The sequence below is a fragment of the Pseudomyrmex gracilis genome, unplaced genomic scaffold (genome assembly GCF_002006095.1).
Source record: "Pseudomyrmex gracilis isolate BER0280 unplaced genomic scaffold, ASM200609v1 scaffold_892, whole genome shotgun sequence".
Taxonomy (NCBI): domain Eukaryota; kingdom Metazoa; phylum Arthropoda; class Insecta; order Hymenoptera; family Formicidae; genus Pseudomyrmex; species Pseudomyrmex gracilis.
In genome coordinates, this window is record NW_018021476.1 from 15,584 (window position 1) to 27,454 (window position 11,871).

An 11,871-nucleotide genomic window follows, 5' to 3' on the forward strand; every position below is an offset into this window, starting at 1 on the left:
AAGTAGTTCCAGCGTTGACCGCTCGATAGCGCCGCTTACCCGCGCTAGAAAAAATCAGTCCGGGAACTTTCCGGACAAACTGTGTACATTGTTACTTAACTAATTGTAAGAAATTTTTATACATCTTCTTTTCTCTACAAAACAGAAGCAATACTTACTGCAATAGCGTTTACTTACTTTTCTTCTTTGATTTGATTTACATATGGGTAGATCGTTGCGACTTTCTCTAAAATGCATTCATATCTCGCAGTTATCCAATATATTCCAGGTTGTATATATTTCTCCCGTTGTTTTATTTGAAAACCCTTTATATATTGTTTCATAAGAACGATTTCAATGAATCTTTCTTTTGTAGAAAATAGCTGATATAATCAATACGAATAATTATACCGAGAAATGTTAGGTAGAAATGTATCGCTGATAAAATTGTATGTAACATTACAATACGATCTGAGATAAAATCGTAGTTTATGCTTTGTACATAAAATATTGAGTTTGACACGAGAAATGACGTTGAGTGAATTAGTTTTTACTTCCTCAAATATTCATAAAATATTCCATCGGTTGTATACACTGCGATTCTTGAGATAAATTCTCATCAGTTGAAGTAGCAATTCCGGTTAGAAATATTAAGCACATAGTTCCATAGAACGTAAGCATCTGCGTACTGTGAATCTATACAATTTCTTTTGTTATAAACAAGAAGTACTTACGCAAATAAAACAGCAACACATGATTTCAATATGTACACAATAAATATTAATTGTTTTTCAGATATACTTGTCAAAAACAAATGTATATGACTGTTAAAGGGTATGTTTATCACTAGGTTGCGATGTCTTTATGTTTATCACGTACGCATACATGTATAGTCGGCGTCAATGAATCGTTTCGTGGACGCGGGTAGCTAGGGGTAAGAGGAACGGTATTCCCTAGCAGTAAATACTGTAATTGGTCAATTCATCGAAATCTGCTACAGTTAGTTAGTGCGGCGCCCGTTGGCAGTATTTACTCCTAGAGAATACCGTCTCTCTTACCCCTAGCTCCCGGGGCTACGAAACGATTCATTGACGCCGACTGTATATTCACGTAAAAGTTGTCATGATTGCGTTGTTTTTATCACTTTGACATGTAGAAGGACGATTGAAGATTGAAAAATACAAAATGTGTTGAACGTTTTTTGACAAGATATTATTTCAACAAACAGAGATATACATTTTGTCTACATTTTACGAACGCGTTTTAATTATATAATAAGTCATACATTGTAAGTTACGGCTAAGTAAAAAAACGATATTTTTAGATCGTAGTAATATTTATGTAATATTGTTATATGAAGTATTAACGAGTATTACAATTCATACATTAAGTGATAAAGTACATATAAATTTTTTAAATATAAGGAAGAAAAACCGGATTCCATATTGTTTTAGCGTGTGATGAGAAATAAAGGTTATATTTCACAACAAATATGAAGATTCGACACAGACGAGCTTTTCATAACTTATCATGTTTAAGATAATATCTCTATCTTCTAAAGTATAAAGAGCCAAATTTTTACAAGAGATTAATTTCCGAGACAATTTACATAAAACAACAACAACAAGGTCTCAATTTAGTTACTGACACTGAATTACTGAATAGTGCTTATTTCGATCTCTTAAATAAGATAGCTCTATCTAAATCTTAAATCCAACGGATTGTTCTATTGCCTCTACTATGTTTTAATAAATATGTTTGTCTAGCATTTGACTCTATACTTCTGATATGTAAGCTTCTTTCGACTTTTATATTTTGTGAGTTACTTTATAATACTTTCTGTGTGTGTATTTATTACTTCGACTTTTCAGTTTTATTTTACAATGTGACGACAATAACTTAATTTCTGCACAAGCTATCTACATCATAAAAACTTAACTTTAATTATAACTTGTACACTGCGACTGAAGATGACATCTGTGAATGTCGAAACGTTTTCGTATTAAATACTGTTTGAATTGATTATTATTTGAACTGTTAATATTTTTATAAACTCCACCTTATCTGCTCGATACTGACCTTACATTTAGATACACGTATTTTGTTTTTAAAAAATTAATATTTCAGAAAAGTTTTTTTTTCCCCATCTTGCCCTACAAGTAGAGTAAGACGGGGCACCTTCGTGAGCAAAATAAAATGCTTGTTAACAAATGATATAAAATCCATTATTTTTTTTTTACTGGGTTGACAACGGGGGCACACATGTATAACTTTATCATCGTCTTCTATGTTTGCACACGAGCAACGAGCCTATTTTGATAATAACCCAACTTATTTTCTAAAACAGCAGTAACCCCGTTTTGCGTTGTTTCTTTGGACCAATTTTTCCAGTCCGTTTTTTGTTTGTAGTTTCTTATCATCCTGGAACTTAAGGCCATCACATATAAAAGTACTTATGACTGTAAGACGTAGCCGTAAGAAACTTGACCAATTAGAATTTATACTATGTCGCCATCATTTTCGGACGTAAATTTCTGATTGGTCAATTTCCTTACGGCTACGTCTTAAGTAATTTTACGTGTAATGGCCTTTAGATTTCTATTTATACGTCTATGTGGGGCAAGATGGGATAATAAAAAAATACTCAATACCCCATCTTGCTTCTGTTTGTCTCGCTAAAATCATATCACCAAATTTCTTAAACACTGTTTACAAAAATATACAATATTATTCTTGTCTTTTAGCTTGCTAACTTCTTAGAAGCACACGTATAGACAAAAGAACTTAAATATTTTTAAACCACTGTCACAGATGAAAGAATGTTTAAAAATAATAAGAAAATCGTCAAAAATGATCAATTGCGTGTAACTTTATCAGTCAGCTACATATCGCGCTGGTTTGCTTATCAGTGTTAGCGACAATGGCGACACATCTAATGTATATGCTCGATTGTGATTAATGCGTTTCAATCATGTAATACAGAGGCTACTACATCTTGTCTTGCTCCTCGTCTTGCCACACTTTTCTCTACAGTTTGTAGTTATTTTGCGCCAAAGGTTCGAAACAATTTATTTAAAAAATCTTATATCAAAGGTGTTGCCAGCACAAAAAAATTGTTTTATCTGTTTTCTAAATTAATTTTTTATCATAAATTTATTATAAATTGAAAGTTTAGAGTTTGTAGTTATGTCGTGCCAAGATTCGAAACAGTTTATTAAAAAAAATTATATCGGAGGTGTTGCCGGCGCGAAATCACTACGCCGCGAGGAACATTGTCGAAGCGATCGGTACTATCGGAGGTGTTGCCGGCGTGAATAACGCGAATCACTGCCGTGCCTCTTGATTCTCTCTCTCTCTCTTTCTCTCTCTCTCTCTCTCTCTCTCTCTTTCTCTTTCTCTCTCTCTTTCTCTCTCTCTCTCTCCCTTTCTCTCCCTCTCTCTCTCTCTTTCTCCCTCTCCCTCTCCGTCTCCCTCTCCCTCTCCCTCTCCCTCTCCCTCTCTCTCTCTCTCTCTCTCTCTCTCTCTTTCATCATATATTACAATTCTCTTTTTTGTTTTTTCACCTGCTACTGCATGCTGCAAAAGTCCGCGAACTGGCATCTGTGAGTGGTACTCCTGAAATTACATCGATTAAGAATACTCTGGAGTATTCACGAAAAGACAACAACAACCGATTTTCCGCCGATTGATTGAGGCGCGGCACTTTCCTATGGAACGTCGTACCATGTGGACGTCGGAAGGTTGCTCTCGTGCCGTTTTTTACCGTTGTCATTGTCGTGTCGTTTGATTAAGTCGGATAATCTGTGTTGTAACAAGAGAAGTAAATCATTGTGGCTAAACGCTGGCGGAAACAGTTCTACAAAAACCTAAGTGTTTGATTTTATGCTTTCGTGCATGTGATCAACGTCGGAAAGATTGTCAAGGTCGTGTCGGTTGCCGGTTAAACAGGATGAAGAAATACACAAATGTTTAGAGGACGTCGTTTGCCGTTGTTATTTGTCGAACTCAAATTCGGAATCGGGTGAATACCAATAAGATCGTGTGATATTCTAAGAAAAACCAATATATCGTCTACCACAAAATTTATTTGACGAATGTAGAATTCTTGGCTAGGTAACTAATTTGTTGTATTCTATTACGTACAACAAAAACTTAATTTTTCCATTTGTAAATAAGTTCTCGATATCTTTATCTAAAAAATGAAGTATATTTTTTGTATATTTTTATTTAAAAGACAGTTATCGGGAGATATAAAGAAATCGGCACTAAGAGGATTCCATATACTTCATTGCTTTTCTTCTATGAATAAAATATTTCTTACACGCTCTGGATATCTCTTAGAGCACCTTCACAAACTATTAAAAAGACAAAATATATCATAGAAAATATCACAAGATCAATGATACTCACAAAAAAACAAAAGAAAACTAATTATAACAAACGGAAACTGAAAATATTAAGAATGAAATAAAAATACAAATTTAATAATAAAAACAAAATCGAAGTACAAAACGAGATAACGAATAATAAAGATTCACGTGATTGGTCTGTGACTATAATTATACATATAATACATACATTTTATTCTTCGTGTTTTGCAGTTTTCTGTTTCTGTTTTGTGCCATAAGTCTTTTTATGAAAGTCATAAAATAAGTATAGAAATAGTAGCATGTTCAAAACAAATACGAATACAAGTTCTTTTGCTCGTTGTGATCCTTTGCATTCTGGATCTAGAAAAGCCTGTAGTCCATAGCATATCAGCGCAACAAACTGCGTCTATAATGTTGAGAATAGAAACTATATTAATAATCACGCATTTATAATGATATATTATACAAATACTTTATATTATCTAAAGATTATACTTTCAAAATATATTGTTGTGTATACATTTACCATAGGAAGTTAAAATTAATTAAATTTGTCTAATTAATTGAACAGTTCGTACCAATATTATGGTGTATGAAGTTCAATTGTAAAATATAATGTACGAACTTTGTTTTATATGATACATGCGTAATATACACATACTTTACAAACTTATATATAATGTAGAACTTACCATTTGTAATTTCGTAATATATGGTTTAAAACGGGATACTTTTTGTTGCATAGTTGTGCTCCATGCTGCAATGAAGTAATATGTATACATGATAACATGTATAAAACAATTAACTAAGCACACAAATGTTGCTCTGGGGTCCGCTATATATTTGAGGAAATACCATCCAAATAAGACATTAGACACATGATGATATACATGCAAAGAAGACACTTGATTTTGTTTTTTCCGTAAAACAAATACACACGTTTCGATATAATCAATTAGTTTTAATATGAATAGCCACCATGAAATACTTAATAGCTGAAATGCACAAATTTGAAAAATATTAATTATTACATGTTTAAAGTGTGAATAAGAAATGTAGTAAGTACATTGTTTTTACAGACAAATATGTGTTACGCGCGTTTTGTAGTTCAACAATATAATTTTAATAATACTTAACATAAAAACATACCTTAAAACCATTTATACTTGTCAGATCATAATTATTACTACATTTTATGCTATATTTAGTAAACCAGCCGGCAGATACGTAACTGTGCACCAGCCACGCATTAGCAAGAATTTGAAATACGTTATAAAATAATATAAAGATCCTCAAATTAAATGATTGTCGATTCTTCATGTAACTTGGTCCGGCGTAAAATACAAAATACAAGTAACCAAAGGTTATAATTATTACTAGGAATGGCGTTTCTACTAACGCCCAATTACGCGTGAACGGATCTAGAAATAAAATTGCATTACAAAATTTAAAACAAATTTTTGTATGCAACACTCATTAAACAAACTAAGACTTACGCTTTTTATTTACATATTAGGTGTTTGTGAGATTATAAATAAGTTTTAAAATTTCTCGAAATCGTATAATTTAATACACATCAACATTCCAAGTAAAGTATTAAATTCGAAAATTTAAATAATATTTGCATCACGAATATGTGATATATTCACTTCATCTTCTTTTGAAAAGTAAGATCTTCATTCCGAAAAAGACATCTCGGCCAGAGTAGATCTTTTTAAACTATATTTATATAATTACACGAACACCCAGCATGTAGCTCGTAAACCGTAAGGTATAGTACGAATGTCTCAATGAGCATTTAACTCGTAAAGATTAAACATTTTGATATACATATATACATTAAATTTATACTAAACGAATAATAATTTAATAAATATCAAAAGACACGGCAGTGCCTCGCGCCAAGTTCACGCGCAACGAAGTCACGTTTGAACGTGTAAGCACATTGTGTCTCTAAATACGCGAAATTCAGATATTTGAGAAGAGAAAAGATTTTCACGGAGCAATATTTCAAAAACGCCTAACTAGTCACTTTTATTTTAGTCTTAATTGTATAAATAAAAAACAATTTAAATTAAGAGTTTTTATTTAAATACAATGCGTGTTGTGTGTGTACTTGGCGCCTGTTCGTATTTTTTTTCGAAAAGGTAAGTTTTTTAAGATATCACACATTTTGTGTAATATAAAAAACACGATTCTTTCTTAATAAAAATGTGTATTACAAAAAGTTTTGTTAGAAAAGCATTGTGTGACTCGATTTTTATAACACCAACAATAGTTAAATACCGTCAAAAATTATTTCAAACTGAGTGTTCACTGTTTTTGTAGCAAATAGTTACAGTGACTGATTTGAGCGACTAAAAACTTATCAACGCACACTTACATATTTTATTTTTTATTAAGACACCGAACACTGACTATTTTTAATAACTTTTTTAATTCCCCGCAAAAAACCTTCTGAGAATATATAACTTAGAGAGATTTTTTACATAGTACGTGTCAAAAGTACAGGCATCAGCATTTATATGCACATTAAAAATTTAGAGAGCATTATGTATATAAAAAAAACAAATTGACGCAATTAATGAGAAATATTTACCTGCTAAGTCAATCATAAGATAATCATAAACACTGCTAACACTCATTATGTGATTTTCTGTTCACAATATACAAATAATTTTCTGAGTAATTTTTAAGTATCTAAAAGTTGAAAGGTAGTATTTACGTAGTGAAAGACGGATCCGTACTGCCGCGAGTTTCGTTACACTGTGCAGTCGTATAAATAATGAACGCAAATTATTTGAACTTTGTAACATAAGTCATTTATATAATAATTACCGGTTACCAGCCAAATAACAACTGTGTCAAAAACGTGTATTGTTTTATCGTTGCAGTGGTATATAATGAATGCCGGCGAGAAAAAAAATTTTCCACTAATATTACAAAATACAAAATGTGTGATATCTTGAACACTTTTTTTAAAAAAAGAACAGGCGTCAAGTATACGCGTTCAAATAATACATTAAAACTTGATCTAATGCTACAAAAAATTATTTTTCTCTGTATTGTAAGCTACAAACAATTATTTCTTTACAAAATCTGGTTTACAAAAGAAGTGATATCAAAAAGTAACACCAACTGAACGTTTGTTTGTTTTATAATTATAATATATTACAAAATATCTACAAAATCTCTTCTCCAGAAGAAGTGATATATAGGGGAAGAGTGGCATAAAAGAGACAGTTTTAGAGCCAAAAAAAAAATTTTAAAAGTAATTAAACATAACGCTTATTGTTTCAATTTGTAGTTTACTTATTCTTTTGTGTTAGTTAATAAACAAAAAGACAAAATCTAACAAGCTTAATGAACATATTTTCACTTAAAAGAAAAGTAAAGTTTGGCTCTTTCATAACGTAATGGTATTGAAAGAGCCATCGAATGTTATGAAAAAGTCGACTTCTTATAACAAGAATCTTTAACTGGTTATAAACAAAATAATAAACAAACTATTAATAGACATTAATACAGTTGTTAACAAAACATTAATGTAATTGTTAACAAACAATTGTTAACCAAAATGCTAAAACTAGTTACATAACAATCTCTTCAAAATTAACAAAACCATCAACGTAAATTTATATTTTTTACTTAAATCTAAGTAACTTTTACTATAGCACTCAAACTTTCAAAACACCTTTTAAACTTAGAAGTAAAAAAAAAACTTAATTTTTTAAGTATCTTAGTAGCAATTTTGACAAAAATAATTTAGCATTTTTTTTATCTCACATTTTCTATATGTCCAATCAGAATAAAGTTTACACTAAAACCATATTTGCTTACACATTTTATAATGTATAGCGCACATTATACAATTATTATTATTTTCTTTTTCTAGATTTTTTTTTTTTTGATAATATTTTGTCAGAATCTGAAGACAAATCATCGTTACATTTACTGTCAGAGCTAAATGCTTTATTAAGATGATTTTTTGATTTGGTAACCGGCTCTTTCAAAACTTTTCCTCTTAAAAATTATAATCTGAAAATACACTATCAAAGTAACGCTATGAATGAGAAATATTTACATACTTAGGAGACTAAATACATATATAAAATTGTGATATAATAATTTTTATATTATTTCTTTACACAAAAATGTTAAAAAACAAAGAAATAAAACCCAAAAATTTACTTTTCAATGACAAAATCTTTAATACAATGCACCGGCGCTATTTATTTTCAATAATCTGTCAAATGTTTGTGAATGACACACGTCTAGTGTTGCTATATAAAAATTAAAACTTCTGTGAAATTTGTTCAGAAATTGCCGAATAATTGAAAATGGCTCTTTCAAAACCTGGCTCTTTCATGCCACTTTTCCCCTAACTACTACAAATTTATCTACAAAATTTATATATATTCTACAAAAGACATAATATATATTATAATAATAACACAGTAGTAACGCCAATTAAAAAATTTTTATATATATAATATAATTTTGAACTAAGAAAATATGAATAAAATCATAAAAGCTGTTTTTGAAGGATGTTATGCCGAAATATACTTGTATATATGTATACATGCATACATGCATATATACATACATATGTATATTTTTATATATACATGCGTACATATTTATATATGTGCGCATGTATTTATATATGTGTTCACATGTAAATTTTTACACGTGAATTTTTGAATTGAAATTTTTAATTCTTAAAATCATATTTATAAGATGCTATACTTGCATCTCATGTATGAAAGACCTCGTATACCCCCCAAACTAATTTTAAATCATTGCGAAAAAAACTCCTCAGCCAGGAACCTAGAATTTTCGGCTTTCCGGGCCATCGCTTAGGCCACCGAAGCACTTAGAGTCTTTCTCGCAATATTCGTACATATATCAAAGATGGTCTTGATAAATAAATAACGCATACTGAGACCAGCGTGATTCAACAATTAAGGCTCTGAAGTTTAAAGTAAGAAAATATGAATAAGGTCATAAGAGCCGTTTTAGCAGGATGTTATACCGAAATAAACTTTTCTATATACATATATACATATGTATATATGACAGACAATCTACGTATGTATACACATATACATATGTATACATGTATATATGAAAGTAAAAGTATACTTGTATATTAAGTATACATGTATGTATATTTACATGTTCACATGTAAATTTTTACACGTGAGTTTTTGAATTGAAATTTTCAATTGTTAAAATCATACAGGATGCTATACTTGCATCTCATGTATGAAAGACCCCGTATATCCCCCGAATATAATTTTAAGATATTTGTGTAAAAACTCAAAAATTTATGTAGACTTTATAGATCACGTTTTACGAGGATCGTTAAAGATAAAACTGACTTTGACCGAAAAAATACTTGTTTTTATGTTAAGCTCAAAACTTTTCAGACAATCTACGTATATCCGAAGTACTCAATGTTATAGATAACAAAACGATTTGTTAGTGAAACTAACGAGTAACCTATCAAAACTGTATTTTTCGTAAATATTTACAAAACCATTTACTAGAACACACAAGTGTAACAAAAAAAAGGTTTTTTAATAAAAAATATTTAATGTAAAACAACTTTATTATTCATAAATTGAGTTCAAGGGCTTTATTGATTAACTTTATTATTATTATAATATATATCACGTTTTTTTTGTAGAATAGATTTTGTAGATAAATTTGTAGTAGTTATATATCACTTCTTTTATAAAAGAGATACTAGATATTTTTTGTAGTATATTATAATTATAAAACAAACAAAAGTTTGCTTGGTGTTACTTTTTGATATCACTTCTTTTGTAAAACAGATTTTGTAAAGAAATAATTGTTTGTAGTTTACAATACAGAGAAAAATAATTTTTTGTAGCATTAAATCAAGTTTTAATTTATTTATAGTGAAGATAGGAGGATGTCACCTCAGGTTCTTTTCAAATTTACAGTTGAATTGGAATAACGGCAATATTGAGCCAGTGCAGGATGTTGTGCAATAAATAAATGTACTACAAAGTAGGTTTTAACAAAACGTTTCGGCTATATTTTAAGCCCTTATCAATTGCATCTAGTAATACACGGTGAAAAGTAAAAATTAGAATAGGTATTATATAGTCTTAACATAAATAGATTTTTTTATACATGAATGGATTACTAACCTTAAATACTAATGTTTACAAAAGTGGTAGTCACATATCAAACAATAAAAAAAGATAATAATCAGTTAAAAAGATAATAATCATTAATAATCAAATACAAGTCGTACTTGCTAGAACGTAAAATCGATACTGAGTCAAAGAGCAATCGATCGAACTGTAATAAGGAACACAACTCCCTCTGTGTGTTAAAATAGGACTTTTTCAAGTATAGGGATGTATGTATCGTGTAAAGTCTCTGTGTCTCTCATTAAATTTTAATTTATTATTTAAGTATTTAATTTATTATAATTTTTTAATTTATTATAAAGTCNAAGTATATAGTTCGTAGTTATTTTGTGCCAAGTTTCAAAACAGGTATATCGGAGGTGTTGCCGGTGCGACANCACTACGCCGCAATGGATTGCCACGCGTCCACCGCGTTCGGTAGTATTGCCGGAGTTTGATTTTTATGCCCAATTTGTTTATTCCGTTTTTGGAATTAATTTTCTACTTTATAAATTTAAAGTATACAGTTTGTAGTTATTTCGTGTCAAGTTTCACTATAGTTTATTTAAAAAACGTTATATCGGAGGTGTTGCCGGCGCAAAAATTTTTTATTATAAATTGATTATAAATTAAAAGTGTTTGTTGTTATTTCGTGTCAAGTTTCACAAGTTTATTAAAAAACGTTATATAAGTTTATTAAAAGTTTATATAAGTTATATAAGTTTATTCAAAGTTATAAGTTTAGTAAAAAACGTTATATTGGAAGTGTTGATGGCGTAAAAAAATTTTTTAAATTTGTTTTTTGAATTACTTTTTTATCAAAAATTTATGATAAATTGAAAAAAATTTATAGTCTGTAGTTATTTTGTGTCAAGTTTCAAAAGAGTTAANTTAAATAAAGTTGTATTGGAGGTGTTGCCGGCGCGAAATCACTACGCCGCGAGGAACATTGTCGAAGCGATCGGTACTATCGGAGGTGTTGTCGGCGTGAATAACGCGAATCACTGCCGTGCCTCTTGATTCTCTCTTTCTCTCTCTTTCTTTCTCTCTGGATCGAAGTGAGTATATATTCAGTCGTATACTTTTGAGCTTTGTCTTCTCGATCATTTTTCTGCCGCCTGTTGCTCCTCTGGGGCCCTGATTTGTTTCAACCGTAGTGACAAAATCTTGTGCTTTTACACTGACCGATTTTGGTTGCGATTGTGGTCCATTTTGGAGATCTTTTTGTGCTTTTCTCTTTTTGGAGTTTTGGCGATATTTTCTGGATTTTGCCGTTGACGGTTGACTTGGCTTATCGCTCTTCCCCTTCTACCACAGGTTTTCGCGGCGGGAGGTCGGCTTTCCAATCGTCGATG

At 30.4% G+C, this 11,871-nt stretch overlaps 1 protein-coding gene across 2 annotated transcripts; it reads right to left on the bottom strand.

The window, feature by feature from the left end:
* Window positions 1-3,525: 3,525 nt before the first annotated feature.
* LOC109861628 (elongation of very long chain fatty acids protein AAEL008004-like) lies at window positions 3,526-7,083 on the bottom strand. Of its 2 annotated transcripts, none has more exons than XM_020441353.1 (5): window positions 6,949-7,083; window positions 5,499-5,770; window positions 5,042-5,344; window positions 4,558-4,755; window positions 3,526-3,780 (listed from the first exon to the last, which is right to left on the bottom strand). In XM_020441353.1, exons 1-4 carry the CDS (start codon window positions 6,992-6,994, stop codon window positions 4,561-4,563), a joined length of 816 nt encoding a protein of 271 aa, XP_020296942.1. In that variant the 5' UTR covers window positions 6,995-7,083; the 3' UTR covers window positions 3,526-3,780; window positions 4,558-4,560. The 2 variants fall into 2 exon arrangements, with proteins under 2 accessions (XP_020296942.1, XP_020296941.1); XM_020441352.1 differs by having other exon boundaries at window positions 3,526-4,334.
* Window positions 7,084-11,871: the final 4,788 nt, after the last annotated feature.

Coding starts and splice junctions, on each gene's coding strand:
- LOC109861628 (XM_020441353.1), bottom strand. CDS start 6,994: ATGAGTGTTAGCAGTGTTTATGATTATCTTATGATTGACTTAGCAG. Junction 5,771..6,948: donor TCTTATGATTGACTTAGCAG/GTAAATATTTCT, acceptor TTTTATTTCTAG/ATCCGTTCACGCGTAATTGG. Junction 5,345..5,498: donor CAAGTATAAATGGTTTTAAG/GTATGTTTTTAT, acceptor TGTGCATTTCAG/CTATTAAGTATTTCATGGTG.